The 24,251-nt window shown below is 40.1% G+C and overlaps 1 protein-coding gene across 1 annotated transcript; it reads right to left on the minus strand.

Annotated features, from left to right (window-relative positions):
* Positions 1-341: 341 nt before the first annotated feature.
* Positions 342-24,046, minus strand: LOC134663143 (exosome RNA helicase MTR4). Its single transcript, XM_063519487.1, has 18 exons — positions 23,902-24,046; positions 23,658-23,780; positions 23,137-23,379; positions 22,296-22,470; positions 21,994-22,105; positions 20,912-21,114; positions 20,023-20,263; positions 19,185-19,375; positions 18,622-18,723; positions 17,427-17,600; positions 16,654-16,756; positions 16,158-16,330; positions 15,020-15,217; positions 12,372-12,613; positions 6,860-7,096; positions 3,520-3,682; positions 2,126-2,288; positions 342-535 (listed from the first exon to the last, which is right to left on the minus strand). The coding sequence occupies exons 1-18, from the start codon at positions 23,997-23,999 to the stop codon at positions 378-380; spliced, it is 3,099 nt and encodes a 1,032-aa protein (XP_063375557.1). The 5' UTR covers positions 24,000-24,046; the 3' UTR covers positions 342-377.
* Between the last annotated feature and the right edge of the window lie 205 nt (positions 24,047-24,251).

Here is a 24,251-nt window from a genome sequence, read left to right on the forward strand (position 1 = left end):
TTTACCGCCACAGACGTCATCGGAAATTGGAGAAAATATTGGGATAGTTGCCTTAATTTCCCCACCACGTACATTACACATCACTTAACCAATGTCGATGTGCTAGTTACATACCTAGCAAAGACAATTCTCTCTTTATGCGTGATTATATTATACACATACGGTGTAAGGCGAAGAACAAGCCTGTGCCACGCCTTCGCCTTACGCCGTATGTGTATAATTCACGCCTAAGCTCTCTTCAGCAGTTCGATGACTTCACTGAATTTGTTCTTCAATTCTGTATTGTCAATGTTCTTTCTTAGGTATAAAGTGTACGGTATATAAAATGAAACTAGTATGTACATATTAAATAAGGATATATTTAGTGTGTTTGCCAGTTACATGTACAAGCTGGCGGCAAAGACGATGTCTCTCTTGAGCAGTTTGATGGCTTCACTGAATTTGTTCTCCAAGTCCGTATTTCCAATGTTCTTGGCCGCTTGGCAGAGTTGGCGGAGCACTTCTTCTAGTCGCCGCATGCATCTGATTATGGAACCTAAAAAACGAAATATTATTATGTAAAAAACATTCATGCATACACTATTCACTAGTGATGTACAGACTATTGATTTAGCCGACTAGCCGACTAATCGGCGCTCGGATGGCCGTCGCGCTATTTATCATATTATAGTAACGCTAAATGTAAAAAATAAATCCTAAGCTAAGCTATATTTCATACGACAATCGGACAAACGACCACACGGTCAATAATTTGAACAAAAGTTTTCGTAAGCACCCTAAATAGGAATTTCGGTAAAATAGGTGAAAAGCTTATGGTAAAATATTTGCTGTTATTTAATTTTGCCCCGTTTTTCTGTCACTTATAAAGTGCCGACTAATAGGCCATTATTGCCGACTAATAGCCGACTACAAATGAGGCCGGATAGTCGGCTTTCCCGACTAGTCGGTACATCCCTACTATTCACTATTTGACGCATGCATACTCGTATCGTAGTTTTTTAAGGTTCCGTACCCAAAGGGTAAAAACGGGACCCTATTACTAAGACTCCGCTGTCCGTCCGTCCGTCCGTCCGTCCGTCTGTCACCAGGCTGTATCTCACGAACCGTGATAGCTAGATAGTTGAAATTTTCACAGATGATGTATTTCTGTTGCCGCTATAACAACAAATACTAAAAACAGAATAAAATAAAGATTTAAGTGGGGCTCCCATACAACAAACGTGATTTTTGATCGAAGTTAAGCAACGTCGGGCGGGGTCAGTACTTGGATGGGTGACCGTTTTTTGCTTGTTTTGCTCTATTTTTTGTTGATGGTGCGGAACCCTCCGTGCGCGTGTCCGACTCGCACTTAGCCGGTTTTTTTATTAGTTATACTTTTGTATTTTGTATGTTATATTCGTTTTAAGTTTATCACGAATAAAATACTTGATTCTGATTCTGATTTTTTTTTTCTCAATTTAATTATTCTTTTCTGTTTGTCACCTAAATAGTGTTTAGTTTAGTTTTGACTTTATTATGTATGTGATTGTAAACTCTTACTTGAATAAATGGATATTTACTAGGCCGGGGATTTTTACTAAGTTCCCAACTTATTTTCGTTGAATCAAGTTTCCCTGGCAAAAAATTGTTTTTAGTGATCCCTTTCAATTTTGTTGCCGTAAAACAACAGGGGAATCTAATCTAAGGGTTTTCATTTTGGTAAATTGTAGCTTGATCTTCGGTCAGATGGCGAGACCACTTTTGTAAGAAGACAGAAAGCGACGAGATACATAAAACAGGCTACAGATATATCGCGCCTTAGTGTAAGGCCTGAGTGGACGCTCGAGTTGGGCGTGCAGCGGGGCGGGGCGTGCGGCGTGCATGTTAAACAAATGCAAACGTATAGTAGCGGCCTTAGTGCACGCTGCTCTAATTACTTGTGAGCCTGACGCCACGCTGCACGCGCCGCCGAACGCTCCGCTTCGAGCGTCCACTCAGGCCTTACACTTAGGGGATGCCTGAAAGCTAAATCCAGCAGTGAGGTGTCGTCGACCGACGACATAATATGACAGACGGTATTATCGTCTTTGGGGATGCCTCTAAGCCACGTCCAGAAATGGAAAACCGATTAACTGATTTATCTTACCTTCGAACACGTCTGTCATCTTGCAGATCTCCAGGAAACTGGCGCCCTTAGACCAGGAGTGCACGACGTCCATGAGCGTGCACTTGAACTTGCCCACGTAGTTATCCTCATCCAGGTCCATCTTGGCCTCGATCGACACCTTGGCTATCCTCCGGGCGTATTCCTGGGAATCATTGTAGTATACATTATAGGTACGAAGCGTTATCGAAGGAGTTGATCGCTGCCATCGAAGTCGCGGAAAAATTAAATTTTGCAGATCGATTTAAGTAGAAGAGATCTACAAAGAGTTATTTTACTCATAATTTTAAATTAAAAAATGGATGGACACCGGATAGATGGGATGAGTAAGGTCCCAAGTGCAAGACCTAGATTACTCATAAGCGCGCAGTGCCGTCTAGGGGCCTCGCAGTTTCATATTATCTTAGCGAGATAGACGCTCGGAAACAAGCTCATTGTTATGTTAAAACTGGCTAAACTGGATTAGGTTAACCAACCACTCTTCAGAAAAAAGTCTCTTTCTCTCTTCTTCCTCGCGTTGTCCCGGCATTTTGCCACGGCTCATGGGAGCCTGGGGTCCGCTTGGCAACTAATCCCAGTAATTGGCGTGGGCACTAGTTTTTACGAAAGCGACTGCCATCTGACCTTCCAACCCAGAGGGTAAACTAGGCCCGTATTGGAATTAGTCCGGTTTCCTCACGATGTTTTCCTTCACCGAAAAGCGACTGGTAAATATCAAATGATATATCGTACATAAGTTCCGAAAAACTCATTGGTACGAGCCGGGGTTCGAACCAACGACCTCCGGATTGCAAGTCGCTCGCTCTTACCGCTAGGCCACCAGCGCTTCAGAAAAAAGTCTATCAAACGAAAGTGTACAGGCACTATGAGCGAGATTTTCTTGACTTTAAGAGCCAACAGGAGCTGAGATTTAAATATTTTAGGTAAATATACCCGTCTCGCTAACGGAAGCGGCTCCTAAAACTAGTGCGATAAGGACAAGGCGAAAAGTCCTGCGTAAAATCTCAAAAATCGAGGTTTCGTACTCGACTGTTTCCTCCTCCAAAACTTAACCAATCGTAACCAAATTTGGAAATCTAAATGATTATGAAATTATCTGTGTCGGACCGTTTTGTTTTTTTGGCTAATTGATATCAGTTTTGAATACCACGCCTCTCATTGCGGCATAGTCAATTAGGCCATTTTGGCCATTTTTGAACGGCTCTAGCGCCTTAAAAAACAAAAATATCAAAAAAAGCAAAACGGTCCGACACGGATATTGACAATATTAATCTGTGTCGAAAAAATCATTGCTCTAGCTTCAAAACCCACGGAGGAAACAGTCGAGTACGTTTGTATGGAGAAATGACCACTCCTGTTGGCTCTTAAAAGGTTACCTGTAGCTGTCTCAGCACGCCGCGCAGCTCCTCGCCGGTGGCGGACGACTGCGAGCTGTTCTCGTCGCACACGAAACAGCTGACGAGCGCGGCGCTCTGCGAGGAGGTGAGCGCGTTGAACACGCCGTTGAAGATCAGCTCGGTGAGGAGGAGTTCGTCGGCGCTGAAAGGGAAATAATACCGCGTGACCACAGACAATCCAACCTCTAGACATAGCATAGTCGCGCTACCCCCTCTGCCACACATACGGTAGCGTTACTCCATCTTCGAGTCAATCCCGTGCCGTGATTGGTCCGTGTCTTTGAACGGACCAATCACGGCACGGGATTCGCTCACCTCGTCCCCCCGCACCCCCGTATTTTTGGCAGCATCGGTTTCATGAAAGAATTGGCCTAAGCTCAGTCTAGAGGTTGGATTGTCAGTGCGCGTGACAGACAATGATTTATAACTCAAGATAGGTCATAGGCGTTCCAAAATTGAAGCCGTTAACTTGTGACAAATTGGACAAGTTGCCATTAGTCGCGGCTGGACAAGCGAGAAATGTGCACGTGCTAACGGGCTCCCGCACACCGAAAGAGAAAGAGATGACCTTATGTTTAACAACGAGTGTGACAAAGATGGATGGAATGCGAAAATTAATCAAAAATAACAGATTTCTTCCTAGGCACAGAAATAAAATATGCATGGAAGTATTTTTTGTGCTCCTCAAGTATGAGTATAACCTATCTATGGTTATATAATATCATTGGTGACAGAGCGCTGGAGTATCGATCCAGAGGCCGTGATTTCATGTCTCACCCAAGACAGTAATTTTTCCACTTTAAAATTTATACGAAGCTAATAGCATCAGTCGCAGACGTTTCTGCTTGTAAAAAAATTAAATTAATACAGCGTGAGTCTACAATTATTATTAAGGCTCGGAAATACGCCCGTCATTTTGAAAACATTACCCTGTTCCGTACAACACAGACTTCTTTATACCAATGTCAACGATTAAATATGCCCCGCCCCAATGACATCCGTTGACCGTAAACGAACATTTTCGACTCGTAAATGGATCCTAAGTTATGATTATTTTCAAAATGACGGGCGTTTTTCCGAGCCTTGATTATTTATTATACAATCCATGAGTTTGACATTCACCTCACGTTGACATTATCTTTAAAATAATACAGTTTCTGGTGAGTGAACCTCTTCACTACTTTCACTAGATATTTTTTGGTAACTCGCTCTGGACCATATAATAACTGCGACCGTGGAAAGAGAAACTTTTGAAACGCTCGAGGTACATTTAGTGTCGCAGAGAATCTGTCAATCACAGCTTGGCTTTGGCGAGTTCTTCGTATATTTTCTGCTAGCGCTCTTGCGACGTTTGGGATCGCAGCGAAAAGCCACTTACCTGCTCAATTCACAGGCGATCCTCCCCTTCAGTTCTATGACATCAGCCGCCGTGCAGTAACCCAGTCTCCGCAGCACTAATTTCCTCTTCTTGAGTTCGTCCATCGTTCTGCAGGATGCTCTTGGCCTTTCGCAGCTCGGTCTTGGCCTGGGCGAGTTCCTCTTTTATTGACAGCTTGCGCTCTTGTACCACAATGAACCATCACTTTTGATGATTAAACTCATAAACCGGCCTAACCATCTTATACACAGAGATGCGATTTATTTGAAATACTTCTATTTAAAATGCAAATACAAAATGCAAAATACCTATTTTGTATTTTGCATTTAAATGCCTTTTAGTAAAAAACATTTTGTATTTTATTTGAAATACTTTTCGAGATGTATTTTGCATTTTTAATATTCATTTCAAAATGCAAAATACTTTGTGATTAAGTTTAGCCAACATTACCAGTCAAACAAAATGAAAAGAACGAATGACGCTTGTATTGCCGAATTTGACCGATAGAGGCGTCTGCTAGCCATGCGCGCCCTTTTTTAGGGTTCCGTACCCAAAGGGTAAAAACGGGACCCTATTACTAAGACTCCGCTGTCCGTCTGTCCGTCCGTCCGTCCGTCCGTCCGTCGGTCCGTCCGTCCGTCGGTCCGTCCGTCCGTCTGTCACCAGGCTGTATCTCACGAACCGTGATAGCTAGACAGTTGAAATTTTCACAGATGATGTATTTCTGTTGCCGCTATAACAACAAATACTAAAAACAAAGATTTAAATAAAGATTTAAGTGGGGCTCCCATACAACAAACGTGATTTTTGACCGAAGTTAAGCAACGTCGGGCGGGGTCAGTACTTGGATGGGTGACCGTTTTTTTGCTTGTTTTGCTCTATTTTTTGTTGATGGTGCGGAACCCTCCGTGCGTGAGTCCGACTCGCACTTGGCCGGTTTTTTTTCTTTGGTCAGAGTGCGCGCCTTATAGCCGTTTAGACTCGCGGCTCGGCTCGCGGCGCGTCTCGTGGCTCGCCTCGACACACTCGCATTCGGCTTGTCATTCGGTTATAAACCTTATGCCGTGCTGTTAGTGTTTAAATTATATTAGCTCGACGAGCTTGCGAGCCACGAGAGTCTAAACCGGCTATTATAGTGTCAATGTGAAACGAAAATGACGAACATTATCTATTCTATGGCTATTCTCATGATAAATACCTAAAATAAATAAAAATATCTGAGATTTGGTCAAAAGGTATTTTATTTTGAAAAAGTATTTTGAAAATACCTATTTTGCATTTAGCATTTGAAATACAAAACGCAAAACTATTTGGTATTTTGCATTTGAAATAGTAAATGTGAAAAGTATTTTGCATTTTGTATTTAAATGCTTTTTTAAAACCATTTTGTACATCTCTGCTTATACAGAAATGTTCCTTACCTGCTCAACTCACATGCGATCCTCCCCTTGAGTTCTATGACATCAGCCGCCGTGCAGTAACCCAGTCTCCGCAGCACTCGTTTCCTCTTCTTGAGCTCGTCCATCTGCAGGATGCTCTTTGGTTTCCGCAGCTCGGTCTTGGCCTGGGCGAGTTCCTCTTTTATTTACAGCTTGCGCTCTTGCGCCACAAAGAACCACCACTCTTGATGATTAGACTCATAAACCGGCCTAACCATCTTATACAGAAATGTTCCTTACCTGCTCAATTCACAGGCGATTCTCCCCTTGAGTTCTATGACATCAGCTGCCGTGCAGTAACCCAGTCTCCGCAGCACTCGTTTCCTCTTCTTGAGCTCGTACATCTGCAGGATGCTCTTGGTCTGCCGCAGCTCGGCCTGGGCGAGTTCCTCGTATATTTTCAGCTTGCGCTCTTGCGCCACAAAGAAGTTCAAAGAACCACCACTCTTGATGATTAAACTCATAAACCGGTCTAACCATCTGATACAGAAATGTTCCTTACCTGCTCAACTCACAGGCAATCCTCCCCTTCAGTTCTATGACATCAGCCGCCGTGCAGTAACCCAGTCTCCGCAGCACTCGTTTCCTCTTCTTGAGCTCGTCCATCTGCAGGATGCTCTTGGCCTTTCGCAGCTCGGTCTTGGCCTCGGTGAGTTCCTCGTATATTTCCAGCTTACGCTCGTGGGCCGCTTGGAGCGCGGCGCGGTTCTTGTCCGTGTGGAGGGGGTGAGCGTAAAGTCTGGATAAAAATATAGCGGTGAATGACGTCACTAGAACGGTGTCTATGTAAACCAAATGGCGCGGTTTCCTATAGGGCGGTGATTGATTGAAAAAGCGGTGCCGCCATTTTCGTGACGGTGTCGATGGTTTCGTGAACGTTTTATTAGATAGCGGTGAAGCCATATTGTACTAAAATCTCAAATGCATCTTCTGTACAACGACTTGAATAAATGGTCTTTCGTACTACGATTATTTTCCTCTTCTAATGATATTTCATCATCTAAGTAAATTATTAAAGCTAAATCAAGGTCGTCCATTTTCTCTCCTGGATACGTTTCGTTTGACCTTGGTGGCTGACGGTGTGCTATGACGCCGCCGTGGTACTTTCCACATGTCGTCACCGTAAAGATGGCCGTCTTTTTGCGGCCGCTATATGACGGCACCGCTTTTGGAGGAATCCAAAGCTTTAGTGACATTCAAACAAAAGGTAGGTAGGCAAATTAGTGCCTCAGGTTGGATGACATTGTGATAAAAAAGATCCTACTGATGCATGAACTAAATATGTATATAGTTTTCTTAAAAAATTGTTTATTAGAAATGAAAATGGATAGTTCTCAAACAAAAAAACATGATAAAAGACGTGACTGACATAATCAACCTCATGGAAACGTTTGTTATTTTCTCCAATGGTTTTGACCACTAACTTGCGGTTGCGGCGAGCCTTACGCTGCGTCTTATGTAAGCGAACAACTCGCGAACGCGAAGCGAAGCAGCGCGGCGCGGCGCGGCGGGTCCACAGCGTTCGCTTTCGCGTTCGCAACGAGATCGCCCACGTAGGACACTTCTATAGATATCAAAGGAGCGATTCACCCCGCGCCGCATCGCTTTTTTTTTTTTTTTTTTTTTTTTTTATTTCATTTATTAAAGTTCTAAACAATTAAATGGATCGCAGAGTTTCATGTATCTTAACTGCTAAGCCAAAAATGGCTTGTTTACAGCTAGAGTTCGGACTAAATGCACTACATAGGTCCTTATGTTATAAAGTTGTACATATGTTACATTAAAGTTACGTTTTATAAAATATAATCATAATTACTAGATGATAACAGGTATTTTTTTACATCTTTATTTGATTCAGGATTGGTTAGGTATAAATCTTGTAAATATTTCGGAAGGGTGTTTAATATTTTTGGAAGCAAATAATAGTTGGTTCTCATACCGTAGACATTTTTTGTTGGTGGTAATATAAATCGATGTGAGTGAGGTAAACCTCTTAACCTACTGTTACGATTGTATTCTTTTAAATCAGATATATTATCCTTGCAATTTTCTTTAAGCATTGCTAACTTGACTAGGTTTTGTACGGGAAGCACGTTACAAAATTGGAAAAGGTGGGAATAGCCATCACTATGTTTTGCTTTTATATTGTTAGGCACAATGGTTTTCAACAGTGTTTTCTGTAGGTTATATATTTTAGCAAGATTGGTTTTATATGATCTTCCGTAGCTGTTTAGCCCATATCGTATTACCGATTCAGCCAGAGAGAGGTATAACATTCGTAAGGTGTTGTATGGTATCTTATGTCTTAAAATTGTTAGCCTTCCTAGGACAGATCTAAGTTTATTGCATACGTATTCAGTATGTGGTTGCCAATTGAACCGATAATCAATTAATAAACCAATGTACATATGTTCTTTCACAAAATCTATAGTAGGGCAGTCGCAGTTTATGTGTTGTATGTGTAGGCAACTGTGTGAGTGTGCCTTAATTACTGGAATGTAGGAAAGTTTGTTATGTGAAGAACGTATGTGCATAGCCTTCGTTTTATCCGCATTCAGGATTAGGCCAACGTCATGTGACCACTTACAGAGGGTGTCGAATATATCTTGAATTTTTTGTGAGGCAGTCTTTAGATCCCTATCCGCAACCACTATGCAAGTGTCATCGGCAAACTGGTACACATACTGTTCTCCGATCGTATTACACATGTCGTTGACATATAAAATATATTCGGTCGGCCCAATTATTGATCCTTGTGCCGTGCCTTTTGATGTTTTTATCATGTCACTATAAGAGTTTCCTAGCCTAACTGCGGTAACTCTGTTGCTGTGGTAGCTTGTAAACCATTTTAAAAGGGGACCCTGAATTCCATTCTGTTCAAGTTTTTTATATAAGGTATTGTACAACAAAGTTTCGAAAGCTTTGCTAAAATCAATAAAAATTACTAATATATGTCTTTGTTTGTTCAAGTGCCCGTTTATTTCATCACAAAATTGACCTAAAAGTTGAACAGTACTTTTGTTTCTTTGAAAGCCAAATTGCCTTTTGTTAATAATATTATTTTGTTGTAAAAATAAATTAATTTTATCACCTACATAACGTTCGACTATTTTGTCAATGCACGAAAGTATTGTGATGGGTCTATAATTATTGTAGTCGGTTTTTGAACCCTTTTTATGTACCGGCCGGATAGTTCCTATTTTTAATATATCTGGATAAGTACATGAATTTAGGGATGTATTAATTAAGTGTGTAATTAAAGGCGTGATATCATTTGCAATGTATTTAATATCTACGGCTCGAACTCCATCGTAGCCCGGGCTTTTATTTTTGTTAAGTTTCCTTATAATTTTATTTGTCACGTCATTTGTTATTTTTCCTAATCTCATGACTACATCCGGTTTGTTACAGTATTTGGATTCGTTTAGAATTGGTGTGTTGCACATTTGTGTAATTGAGTCTAGATTACGCTGAAATTCTTTAGCAAAGTTACAAGCCAGAGTCTTTTCTTGGCACTGAAATGCACGTATAACAATGTCCTCTATTGATTTACTAACGTTCCCACATAACGCGTTGACTATTCCCCATATTACTCTAGTGTTTTTAAAATTATCCTTTATTTTATTTAGATAATATCGGTTTTTAACCTTATTTATATATTTATTAGTCATATTTCGGTATTTATTATATATTATTCTGTTATTTAAATTGTGCGGGTCAGATTTCCAGATTTTAAACAGTTCGTTTCGTCTCTTACTCATAAATTTAATCTTACTATTTGCCCATTCACATGATTTTCTCATATAACCGCGCTTTGATTTGACTACTATTTCGCAGTCTTTATAAATGCGTTGAAATTGGCTAATAATAAAATCTACCACCTGTTCGGGGCACTCATAAGCGAGGCCCGCACTCCAGTCGACAGATTTGATAAGCGATAACACGCGCCTATTGTCTATAATTGTGTGCGTGCGCCGCTCCTGCCGCGGTGAATTGCCAGGCGGCGCACACACACACGCGCATCCTATTATGTAGTGATCAGCTGGTGCAGTATGTATCACGCAGGTTTGTGCCTGGTTCCCACTTACGCTACGCACAAACAGGTGATCTATGCATGAGCTACTTATGTAATTACCTTTCTTTTCAACCCGTGTATATTGCGTTATACCACATGCCAAACCTAGTTCACTCATTGTGTTTAAGTAGTAGTTACATATATTATTATTTAATTTTAAGTTAATATTAATGTCACCTGTATATAGCAAATCTGTTTTTTTATCGAGGCCGTCCAACAAAGTATGTAATTCCCGCACAAAACCAGTCTTGTCGGTGTCCGGCGGTCTATATACTGAGCATATGTTTATTTTATGGTGGGGGTTCGTATGTAGGCAACCAACTATAGCTTCAAAGAAATGTGTCTGTGTTTGTTGTTGTTCGAAATAATATTTGTTATGCACATACAAGATTATACCCCCGCCCCTTCTTTTACATCTTAATTTGGAATACATAGTGTAATTTGTAATGTTATATAGGGAAATACAATCTTCACGAATATTTACCTCTGTTAATACTATAACATCAATACTGCGTTTACTGTTACTCGTTATATATTCAAGTTGTGCGAAGTTTAAAATTAAAGACCGTATGTTAACGTGGAGAAAAATAACTAAGTTTTGATGAGGTGTAAGTGAGTCAACGTACTCGTTCCAGGTATTGTAGTTACTTTCGTTAATAGGTAGGTCATCAGACATCAATCAGGTGTTGTATTGTTATTTCAGATAACTAGATTGAATATAAACTTTAGAGTTGATAAATACTACCGTTAAGGAAAAATACTTAAAAAAGACATACCATAAGCGCTTCATCTTTTCACCTTAAGCAGTTTCTCGATATCTTGTTCAGATTTTACGGTCTGAATCCTGGCTTCGTCATTCTTTCTTACCAGTACGTTGCCTCCCTTACACCACACATATTTAAAAAGTTCGTCCTTTTTAAGCTCGCTTTTAGCTTTCCATAATAGAAATGCCGTAGCTGGAGTGAGGGCCTCGCGCAAAAAAATTCTCGTGTCCTCTGGATACCCTATGTCCTGGCCCGTGATGGTTTTGCCCTTCGCGGCTGTGATCCAGTTGTCACGCTGGCCCGGCTTCAAGGTTACGACGATGGACGAAGCGACTCGTTGTTGTGCAGCCGGAGCTCGACGTTCCTTTCTGTATGCACTTATGACGTCATCACAGTTTATTTCGATTGCTTGTGCGACTTTTTTCGCAATTTCTGTTGTGTTTTCATTTTCTTTCTTCTCTACTCCGCAAATTTCAATTTTACTGTCTAGCTGGTTTTGCTCAATATGATTTAGTTTCTGTTCCATGGAATTGTATTTAAGTTGAATATTTGTGTATTTGTTTTGCAGGTCCTTGTTCTGGTTTTCGACACTTTTCATCTTTGTTTCATAGTCATCGAGTTTTTTTTGATAATCATCAATTTTATCGGAGTAATAACTGAGGGTACGCTCAATTTCGTCTTTGATCGCGTTGCGAATGTCGCTTCGCAGCTGCCTCAGAAATTCCTCGCTACAGTTATCTTTGACCATGATGACTTGCTCGGTGTCCGTGTTGTCGTCATCCTCTGGATCGGGAAGGATTGCAGAAATCCGTTTGTTTCTATGCTGCGGATTGCAAGCTTTGCATTTCCATTCTACCGCCTCCGTGCCGCATAATGCGTTGAGCTGTTCGGTGGTTATTGGAATACACGAGGCGTGCAACCACTTTCCACACTTCCCACACTGCAATCCAGGTGCTTTCTTCGTGACGTTTTTGCCACATTTAGAGTTCGAACATTTAACCATTGTAGAAAACAAAAACCGTGTAGATATTTCACTCCGATTATTTATTGCTCGCGCGCAGGGAATGCTCGATGCGTACGCTTCGCGTTCGCGTGTTGTTCGCCTACGTAGTACGCTGCGTTATGGCTTTTTGGCTGACATCCTATACCGGGATATGTAACACAGATAAACTCACCTTTCTTCCAACTGCTTAATTCTCTCCACGCATTCTTTAAACACTGGATCGTCAATCTTCATGTCTTTAATAGGGTTAAGCAGCGGCGGCCCCTCAGGGAACCGTTTCTTCACTTCTCCAATCGTCTTGAGTACGGACTTGCGACTGTCTGCGGGCCGTAGGTCCTTCGGATAGTATACGCGAAGGGAGCTGATTTGGTGGATTAGCGTATGGAGTACTGGTACTACTTCGATGTCTCCTGTCTGTATTGGGAAAAAACGGATAGATTAGTGTCCACTTTTGCTTATTACTTGTTATTATAAAAAAAACCGACCAAGTGCGAGTCGGACTCGCGCACGGAGGGTTCCGCACCATCAACAAAAAATAGAGCAAAACAAGCAAAAAAACGGTCACCCATCCAAGTACTGACCCCGCCCGTCGTTGCTTAGCTGTGGCTTAACTTCGGTCAAAAATCACGTTTGTTGTATGGGAACCCCACTTAAATCTTTATTTTATTCTGTTTTTAGTATTTGTTGTTATAGCGGCAACAGAAATACATCATCTGTGAAAATTTCAACTGTCTAGCTATCACGGTTCGTCAGATGCAGCCTGGTGACAGACGGACGGACGGACCGACATCGGAGTCTTAGTAATAGGGTCCCGTTTTTACCCTTTGGGTACGGAACCCTAAAAACGGTTGAAGTTGCAACTGCCAATGTACAAAAGATTCTCCATTAAATTATTTACTACTAGCAACCCGCCCGGCTTCGCACGGGTTAACAAATCATACATAAATCTTCCTCTTAAATCACTCTATTAAAAAAACCGCATCAAAATCCGTTGCGAAGTTTTAAAGATTTAAGCATACAGACAGACAGACAGCGGGAAGCGACTTCGTTTTATACTAGGTAGTGATAGTTGGTCAAACCAATTCGTCAGTAAATAAGAACAAAAAAAAACTATACTCATCCTTTTCTTTTGGGTGCTAGTACTAGTGTAAGACAAAGATAGTATGATTCTCGCTCTCCTACACCTTTCACACACACACACACACACACACACACACACACACACATATATACACACCCTAAAAGCATACACCTTATCACCCTCTCTCACACATCATTTTAATTAGGTTTAGTTACCTACTCTTTTGTAAGCCCGAGATACAAGCTCAGCCTAGTTTGGGGCTTACCGGACACCTTTGTGATTGCGTACCTATTTTATTATAAATAAATTATTCTTATTCTTAAATGAGATAGTCCTTTGACAAAATAGATAATTGTCGCTAGGACTTATAGGTACATACTACATAGTTAGAGTGAGACCAAGAAAAGTCTGCAGCGATTTTGATAGCCCACGCAGTGCAAATGTTATTTTAAACGTCAAACTTCTATGAAATTATGACGTGTAAATAACACTTGCACTGCGTGGGCTATCAAAATCGCTGCAGACTTTTCTTGGTTTAACTCTAGCCAACATCGTGAAGAAACCTGCATACATCTGCGAAGAAATTCAAAGGTGTATGTGAAGTCCCTAATCCGCATTGGGCTAGCGTGGGGACTATAGCCCAAGCCCTCTCGCGCATGAGAGGAGGCCTGTGCCCAGCAGTGGGACGTATATAGGCTCACATTATTATTATTATTTATATTAGACTAAAGAATAGCCCGCGAGCTCTCAACTTAAACAAGCCCGCTCGTCAATCTGGAGGTCGCGGGTTCAAATCCTGGCTCGTACCAATGAGTTTTTCGGAACTTATGTACGAAATATCATTTGATAGTTACCACTAGCTTTTCGGTGAAGGAAAACATCGTGAGGAAACCAGCATTCATCTGCGAAGAAATTCAAAGGTGTATGTGAAGTCCCCAATCCGCATTGGGCTAGTGTGGGGACTATAGCCCAAGCTCTCTCGCGCATGAGAGGAGGCCTGTGCCCAGCAGTGGGACGTATATAGGCTCACATTATTATTATTTATATTAGACTAAAGAATAGCCCGCGAGCTCTCAACTTAAACAAGCCCGCTCGTCAATCTGGAGGTCGCGGGTTCAAATCCTGGCTCGTACCAATGAGTTTTTCGGAACTTATGTACGAAATATCATTTGATAGTTACCACTAGCTTTTCGGTGAAGGAAAACATCGTGAGGAAACCTGCATACATCTGCGAAGAAATTCAAAGGTGTATGTGAAGTCCCCAATCCGCATTGGGCTAGTGTGGGGACTATAGCCCAAGCTCTCTCGCGCATGAGAGGAGGCCTGTGCCCAGCAGTGGGACGTATATAGGCTCACATTATTATTCCTTTATTTATCTTTCCTCTTACGTTAGGTTATTTATAATATGAATATAAAAGTAAAATATAAAAACACTTACAAAACAATAAAAAATACATATAAACACATTATAAAAAACCTAACCTAGAATGCCGCCGGCAGCGGGGCAGGGCCCAAGCTACCGGTGGTCAGGGCCGCAGAGTGAGGAACCGACGGACTATCCGCGCCGTGTCCAAGATCACCGCCTTCTGCATCTGGCCCTTGATCCAACCACCTAGCGAGAGTCTCTCAAGATGTTGGTCGAGACTCTTCGCTATTAGACCGTTCGCTGAAACAACTATCGGGACAATGATCGTCGAATCAACATTATTATTATTATTATTTAACTCTAGCATGCTTACCTCGCCAGGCGGGCACGGCACATTGGTCTCCGCATCGTCGCCGCTCGCCTGTTTGACGTGCAGCAGTATATCGACTACTATTACAGCCTCGGACGAGAGCGGGTTGTCGTCGCACTTGCCCTTCTTGCCTTTGCCTTGCGTTTTATGCCTGAAGTTCACTATGATGCCCCAGTCGTACTCGTGTTTCTCGGTTTTCACCTGAGAAAAAATATTTCATTGAAATATTTGATAAAAAATGGTTATTCCTCGCTGCCGCCTTACTCATTAGAAAGGTACTAAACTACTTTTTGTATGGGACAAACCTCGAAAAAAAAACCCGGTCAAGTGCGAGTCGGACTCGCGTCCCAAGTATTTTTTTATGTGGAACGTGAATGAAATGTCTTTAATAACCCGTAGGGGTCGGATCAAAAACTAAGTAATTGAGTCCGAGTCACGCTTTCTAATAGGTTTTCCTATCCTCTATAGGTAAATAACTATTTTGTATATTTTAGACCCAGTAGTTTCGGAGATAAGAGGGGGGGATGGTCGGACATACAGACGAACGAGTTATCCTATAAGAGTTTTTTCCTTTTGAAGAACGGAACCCTAAAAAAATAGCTACAAATGTCGAATAAATCGACATTTTCTATGTCCAACCATTTTTAGGGTTCCGTACCCTAAGGGTAAAAACGGGACCCTATTACTAAGACTCCGCTGTCCGTCCGTCCGTCCGTCCGTCCGTCTGTCCGTCCGTCCGTCTGTCACCAGGCTATATCTCACGAACCGTCATAGCTAGACAGTTGAAATTTTCACAGATGATGTATTTTTGTTGCCGCTATAACAACAAATACTAAAAACAGAATAAAATAAAGATTTAAGTGGGGCTCCCATACAACAAACGTGATTTTTGACCGAAGTTAAGCAACGTCGGGCGGGGTCAGTACTTGGATGGGTGACCGTTTTTTTGCTTGTTTTGCCCTATTTTTTGTTGATGGTGCGGAACCCTCCGTGCGCGAGTTCGACTCGCACTTGGCCGGTTTTTTGCTCTGAGATTTCGCTTTCGGGTTCGGCCACATAGTAAAAATTGTGCAGTATGACTTACAGTTCTACCTACCTACACATTCACCTCGCAATGGCGATATATTTTGATTTGACATACCTTAACAAGTCTCCCAGGCTGCAGAAAAGGCTTGAGATATTCGGGCCGGGTGATGACCGATCGGAACTGCGAGCCGAGCATATCCAACTGCGACCTGATGTTGCAGTACGACGCTATAGAGTGCTCTTGCTCCACCGTCACGGAGTTGTACTCCTTCTGTTTCATTTTAACCTCTGTTGACAGAAAGAGATGATGTAATGGTACCTCTCGCTTCCCACCGACTCGATATCGGGTCAGCAAAGAGAATAAGAATTCAATTCTAACGTAGAAACTCCAAAGATTGGTTTTTGGCTGGCAAATTTAGACCCTTGGGAGTGCAGGGCTTAAGACAGCTTAAGAGGGCTAACAGACGATTAAACCAACTATTTTTTTGGACATATAATTAAATTTTGGTACAGAACATTAAAAAAAAGTTGGTGTGAGTTTTGGAGTTGATACAAAATAAACATAGAATAATAATGTAATTGTAAATGATCAAATAATGTTTAACACTTACTGTCAAGTAGATCTGGAATAGCAGCTTGATTTTGGAACTGGAAAAAGCTTCTCTCTAACATGTATTCTGGATTGATTTCCTCAACTCTCAACAAGTTCAATACCTGGAAAAATAAGAAATTTGTAGCAAATGTCCAAGGTTTTTAGCACACAGGTAATAATAATAAAATGATAGATTAATGGATACATTTTATTTAGAAAAACTTCAATTAAAGTTTTATATAATTGGCGCAGTTGGTAGGATACAGCTCCCTTCTTAAGCTCTCGTATAGAGTAGAAAAAACATCCTCTCGACAAAAAAAATGCAAAGATGATATGATTAAAAAATTGGCCAGGATCCTTATCATACACAGACATGAGGTGATTTGATACCTCCTAAGTAGTATGGGATTCGAACACTAGTAATTTTGACCAATGATATCTTCGTAGATATCATTAGTCAAAAGTAGTGTTCGATGAGCAGCGATTTTGTTGTACAGTGATATTCTTTTTTTCCGGGTTCCCTGAAAGCTCTCGTTAAATTCCTTGAAAGTCAATGCTGAAAACTACGCAACAACATCGCAGGATTGACTAATCTTTCTGAGGAAAAGTCTGCTAAATACAAAAACATAACCTATACTTGGTCAACCAGATCTTGACAGTAGAAAAAGGCGGCAAATTTGAAAAATGTAGGCGCGAAGGGATATCGTCCCATAGAAAATTTGAATTTCGCGCCTTTTTTTACTGACAAGATTTGGTTGACCAGCTATATAATAGTTTTCATTACTCGCTTACCATGTTGTAAGTGAGATGGAAGGCCGAATTGATAGGATCAGCCTTGCCCTGCACCATGTCCTTAACGATACTTGGTGTGACTTTCTGATCGATCATGAGGATCACGATACCCTTGTCGTCCAAGCCTCGACGACCAGCTCTTCCGGACATTTGAATGTACTCTCCTGATGTTAGCTAAAATATAAATACATGTCACATGCATAGTCAGAAAGTGGTTTAGATTTTTAAAAAGCGGCCAAGTGCGAGTCGGACTCGCCCATGAAGGGTTCCGTATTTAGGCGATTTATGACGTATAAAAAAAAACTACTTACTAGATCTCGTTCAAACCAATTTTCGGTGGAAGTTTACATGGTAATGTACATCATATATTTTTTTTAGTTTTATCATTCTCTTATTTTAGAAGTTACAGGGGGGGGGGACACACATTTTACCACTTTGGAAGTGTCTCTCGCGCAAACTATTCAGTTTAGAAAAAAATGATATTAGAAACGTCAATATCATTTTTGAAGACCTATCCATAGATACCCCACACGTATGGGTTTGATGAAAAAAAAATTTTTGAGTTTCAGTTCGAAGTATGGGGAACCCCAAAAATTTATTGTTTTTTTTCTATTTTTGTGTGAAAATCTTAATGCGGTTCACAGAATACATCTACTTACCAAGTTTCAACAGTATAGTTCTTATAGTTTCGGAGAAAAGTGGCTGTGACATACGGACGGACAGACAGACGGACAGACAGACAGACATGACGAATCTATAAGGGTTCCGTTTTTTGCCTTTTGGCTACGGAACCCTAAAAATTGAGTACGCTCCTCCTCAAAATAATGCGATAGCGCCAAAAATCTCAATCAGTAATCTTATATACGTAATACATTCACGTTATAAGTAGCAACTATTGTTAGGATGCGTATTTTAAAACTAGTTCATATATAAAATATATAAAACTTTCGCGTTTTGAACACATATTAACTCACATTTATAGACGGGTCTAACGCGAAATTTATTCACATACCTTTATCGAAACATGTGTCGAAACGTCGGTAAATAAAGGTATGTGAATAAATTTCGCGTTAGACCCGTCTATAAATGTGAGTTAATAGTTTATATCTATCAAATATCAACTAAGTGTAATTTTTACGTTAGCGTTGAGCTTATTAAGTCAAATTAATGGATACAAATAATTACGAATACTTACAAATCTCATTTCTTTTCCGTCAAATTTCTGGCATGAGGTAAAGACGACAGTTCTCGCCGGCATATTAAGTCCCATGGCGAAAGTTTCCGTGGCAAATAGAGCCTGTTAATAAATTATAAGTGTTAAACTTGAACAACATATGTTTATTTATTTTTTATGATCAGAGATCGGACAAATTTGCGACATTGCTCGCAATAATGTGGACAAGACTCCGAAATTGATTAAATAATTAATCATTTAATTATTTTAATTAATTTTTTACTTGAGATTTAATTTTGTTCCCTCGTCAATAAATAGCACTTAAATATATTATTGATATAAAAAAATGAGTACCTACAGAAAATTTGGAAAACATACTGATTAATTTCATTAATAAATTTACATTATAAGAAATCTTTGTGTTTTTTATTGATTAGGAATCAAAATTAAACCTCAGGTAAGAAATTAATTAAATGATTAATTATTTAATTAATTTTGGAGTCATGTCCACATTATTGCGAGCAATGTCGCAAATTTGTCCGATCTCTGTTTATGATATAGTATTGCTCTGTGGTATTGCTTACCTTAATAAGTCCTAAGCCGAACAATATCTCGATAGTTTCTTTAAGTATGGGCAGAAGTCCGCCATGATGGATGCCGATGCCGCGTCTCAGAAGTGGGATCACGTTCTCGACCTGCGGCAGTTTGCGGTCCTCTTCAGATAGCACGTCCATCGCGTTGTTAAAAACTTCGTCTACTAGTTTCTTCTCTTCAACTGCTCATAACAGAAATAAGGAAATTAATTATATGAAGAGCAAACAAAAAAGATCCCTGTATGATTTCCATTTCCAATTGAAATTGATCTTGAGTGTAAAATAGTGTATTATAAGTACCTAACCTACTACTATAGTACTATAACGAATATTTCTCTCTCCTCTTCCACTTGTCAAATTTCATAAAACTCGGTGTAGTAGGCAGCAGATAGTCACTAAAGTATGCAGAGAAACAGTGAATGTTAGTTCACTGTTTCTCTGCATACTTTTGTGACTATCTGCTATCTTTATCACAATTAACCTACTACTACTATTAAATCTAAGTGTCAAAACTTAAGAAATGCAAGGTCAGCGTATTTTTTTAATTCTAAAAGTAATAGAGGTTGAGGTTCTCTACTCCACTAAGCTGAAGCTTCAATAATGTAACTGGTCTAATACGTCGTACGTGAGTGGAATAAGTTACCATAAACAGTGATATGTGCTCCTTCAGTGAATAGTTTTAAAAACAGACTTGACAAACACTTAAAACAACAAAAAAATGAACATTAATCGTTAAAAAAAACAAGTGCAGTAATATACACGCATCAGCTTTCAGCTGCTAGTGTATTAAACAATATATAATATATATATATATATAATAAAAACTTACGTGTATTGAAGTCTAACTTGGCCATCTGCATGGCATACGCCTCGCAGTCTTTCTTGCTGAAACTGAACACTATAACCGGCGCGAAGTTCCGTTCCATGATCATCTTGACTATATTGAATATATTAGTATTGGGCCCTCCGCGCGGGCCACCGCGACGGCCCTTTTGATCGCCTTTGCCAGCGTCGCCCGCGTTTCCCAGGACTGTCATCGCTGTGTTGAAGTTGTCTTCTTTAAATTGGCCCTGTTACCATTGGAAATATAAGTCAGCTAAATGGACTTAGTGCTTTCTGAATTTGGTAGCAGTATAAGACATGTATTATGTATTACTTTTTTATTACCAGCCAAAATATTCTATTATCTGCAGGGATAGTTTTTAATAAAACATTTTGTGTTAAGCTAGTACAGCTTAGTAGCGTAGCAGATTTAATAATGATGTGGGTTAACAACTTTAATCATTGTTGTTGATATCCAACATGTACAGTAAATTCTATTTAGATTGTGAAAAGACTGAGAAAAATAAGTCAATTGTTTTTCTATGTGATCACAATCAGTACAAAACCTAAGTTTAGAAGACACCGGCACTCTACAATAGTATAAATAAATGATGGATCTATACCATACATATCTATAGATACGCCGTCATTGACCATCTTGAGAATGATAGCGGAGAAACCAGACTGTCCCATAATACTCCACTGTGAGGGACTACATTCCCCTACAAGTGTGATACAGTGGTAGCAAAAATTGAGATATGTGTCAATTCTAATGTGTATATGTTGTGTTTATGTGTAATTCTTGTATGTTTATTGTTGTATATAGCTATGTGTGTAAATCACATGAAATAAATAATTTTGAATTTGAATTGACAATCAGTACCGGGACCACATACCTTCTCATCCACCACCAGGTGTATCCCGTCCCCGCCCGCAGGGAAGATGTAGTGCTGCAGCGGCGTGGGCCGGTACTCCGTGTACACCACGTGACACGGCTGCGAGTGCAGGCGGCAGACCCACTCGGCGAACTGGCGCGCGTTCGGGATGGTCGCCGATAGAAACACGTAATGGACGTTGTCCGGGAGCAATATCAGTGTTTCTTAAACAAAACATTGACATAATTATGTGATACGTGCATTTATATATATTATTATTATATAGCTTCATTTCTCGCACATCTGTTTTAAAAATTGACTGTTCTTTTGTTATGTTTTCGCGATGTGTGATTAAGGGTAAAAGCCTCCTCCATCTTTTTCCATTTCTCTTTGTCGGTAGCATTATTCTCCCAAGTCTTTCCTGCAATTGCTATGATGTCGTCAACCCATCGTTTTCTTTGTTTTCCTGAGTTTCGTTTGCCCAGTGGGCCTTTCCATTTGGTTGTTTGAATAGTCCACCTTTTGTCTTATATATATAGATTAGTGAAAGAAATAGCAATGTAAAGTTTGTGTTTGTGCCATTCACAAAGACGCACCCGACTCTTCTCCCTAATCGCGTATAGTACAAGTGTACAAAATTTTAACAGTGTAATTAGCACAATAGCAGCATAGCTAATAAATGTGTATAGACAGAGCTACTACACTGCTAAAAGATTGCACACTAGTACTAAAGCTATAAGGAAGAAGAGTAGGGCGCGTATTAATGGATGGCACAAACTATATCAAACTATACAGTGACAATCCATGTCACATAACAAAGGCAGCACAGGAAGGAACAAACAACAGAAGCTGATCCTTTGAGGAAGTTCAGGAACCGTATTAACAATTTTATTATTAATATTTCTCATGTCATATTAGTTGACCCGTGGAGCGCCCTAGTATCACACGTGTTATACTAGATAGTATAGGAGTTCCATACTACTGTGATACTAGGGCGCTCCACGGGTTGAGTAAGTTACCAGCATTTGACAGTAACTCTGAATTTAAGTATGATTTTTTTAACATTTAACAAGAAGAAAAATTAAACAACATAATAATCTTACCTTCCCACACAACACCTCTTTCCTTGTCTCTCATGTAATGGATTTCATCAAACACAACCCATCCAACTTCACGCATGATCTCTGATCCCCTGTATAACATGTTTCTGAGAATCTAAAATAAAAAAAAATTAGCTTAGGATTTTCATTTACCTGAGTTCAGTCAGGTAAATCAAAAGAGTCGCGTTTTTAGGCAACACTGGTAGAAGTGGAGCAATGTATTTAAGCAGCGAAGGTTGGTACAAGCCAGCCCTCATAATTATTTGTGGGTGGCTTTGGGGAGGTAAAGGAAAATCGATTCTTACCTCAGTAGTCATAATCAGGCAAGAAGCTGAAGGGTTGATAGTGACATCACCCGTGATTAAGCCCACATCATGGAACTCTTCAGAAAACTCCCGATACTTCTGGTTGGAGAGAGCTTTAATGGGTGTTGTGTAGATTACCCTCTGCTTATTCTTTAGTGATACAGCTATGGCATACCTAAGCAAAAACAACAGAATCAGTTGACAAATTGAATATAACTCATAAAATCGACTCTATTTAATGTTTATCAGTTAATACATGATCTGTCTATATTAAAGAAATTAGTCTGCAAGGAACTACAATGTTAGATGTGTGTTACAATGGTTATTATCTTGATTAGAATGAAAATTTAGGGGACCTAATATTTTACATATTCAATAACCTTTTGAAAATAGTAGGATTTGGGATTTTGATAAAAACTTTATTTACCATTCCAATCAATTAATACTACTTAACCTCCTGGGACCCAGAAGCATTTGTTTTGTTTTTGAATTTGGAACCCTTAGTTACTCAATGAAAGTTCAAAATATTTTTTGGATATGTACAAAAATTTGTACGCAGGGCATAGACTAGGAATCCTCTAGACGGAGTTTAGAGCAATTATTTCATGAAACCAATGCTGCCAAAAATACTGGGGTGTGGGGGACGAGGTGAGCGAATCCCGTGCCGTGACTGGTCCATTCAAAGACACGGACCAATCACGGCACGGGATTCTGACACTTGACTCGAAGATGGAGTAAAACTACCGTATATTTGTGGCAGAGGGGGTAGCGTTACTATGCTCAGTCTAGAGGATGTCTTGTCTGTGACGCAGGGACTTAGGTTAACTAGAATTACACTTACTCAGCCACAACAGTTTTTCCTGCAGAAGTGTGAGCTGACACGAGCACTGACTCTAAATTGTCTATACACAAAATAGCTTCTTTCTGGAAGGGATCCAGTATGAAGGAGTACTGCTTGGCGGGCTCTGAAGTGGGTTGCGCAAGTGGCACAAACTCCTGATTTGGCGGTACTGCCACTTCATGTGTGCAACCTTCGTGAGTTTCTAACGTATGAATGACTATGCGCGAGTGAAGTGCCTCTAAGCTAAAAAACAAAGAGAAGTGGTTATCTTTAACAACATCATTGTTGCATATGAGCGTTTTCCAAAAAAAATCTACATTTCATTCATGTCTTCAAAATATTGACTTCTTGGGCTCATTTTACTCAGAATCATTTGTACATTCACGCCTCATACTTACATGAAAAAATGTGTCCCAAGATTTCCTTTCCAGATCGTCACATTTTTGTATGAATATTTTTTTTATTTGTATGAACGTGACGCACTGGAAAAATAATAAGATGTTACAAATAGTTTTACTTACTTTAAATCTGAAGTCAGATCACCCTCGTCTTCGTCTTGTTTGAGTCTCTTTGACGTATCGGCATATTCAACTTCCTCATGAGCTCGTTTGTTATTTAGTACACTTTTTTCTTCTGTAGTCTCCCTGAAATGTGTACAACGAACTATAATAAACTATTTTTTATTTGAATAAACACAATAATGTTATGATTTTGTACTGTTACATATGAGGAAAACAAATTATTTTGAGGTTACACGGTACTTACGAAATTTCTTCTTCATTTTTAACGTTTGGCAATTGGATCGAGGCTGCATTTTGTGCTGGCTCGTCAAAGCAATCAAACAAACTGTTTATATCAGCCATATTTAATGTTTAAAATCATTTAATACGACTTAATTACAAAACCATAACGCAAATTAACCAAAGTACAGTACAGATAATAATAATATATTTGACAGATCGTGAGATCGGTAATAAGCCCTTGCTACACGGTCGCCGACAAGCCCCTCAGACCGCGTGGCCTTGGTCTGGACGGACCGTGTAGACAGTTGTTTCCAACAAAATTTGACCAAAACTGACCAAGGTCAGACCAAGGACAGACGGTTAGAAGGCTTG

This window comes from Cydia amplana, chromosome 4, assembly GCF_948474715.1.
Source record: "Cydia amplana chromosome 4, ilCydAmpl1.1, whole genome shotgun sequence".
Lineage (NCBI taxonomy): Eukaryota > Metazoa > Arthropoda > Insecta > Lepidoptera > Tortricidae > Cydia > Cydia amplana.

What these genes read in the sequence shown, in the direction of transcription:
- LOC134663143 (XM_063519487.1), bottom strand. Translation starts at nt 23,999, where the DNA reads ATGGCTGATATAAACAGTTTGTTTGATTGCTTTGACGAGCCAGCACAA. An exon ending in TCGGCTTAGGACTTATTAAG is followed by an intron (nt 18,724 to 19,184) that starts GTAAGCAATACC and finishes ATTTATTAACAG; the next exon opens with GCTCTATTTGCCACGGAAAC. An exon ending in TATTCCAGATCTACTTGACA is followed by an intron (nt 16,331 to 16,653) that starts GTAAGTGTTAAA and finishes TTCTGTCAACAG; the next exon opens with AGGTTAAAATGAAACAGAAG.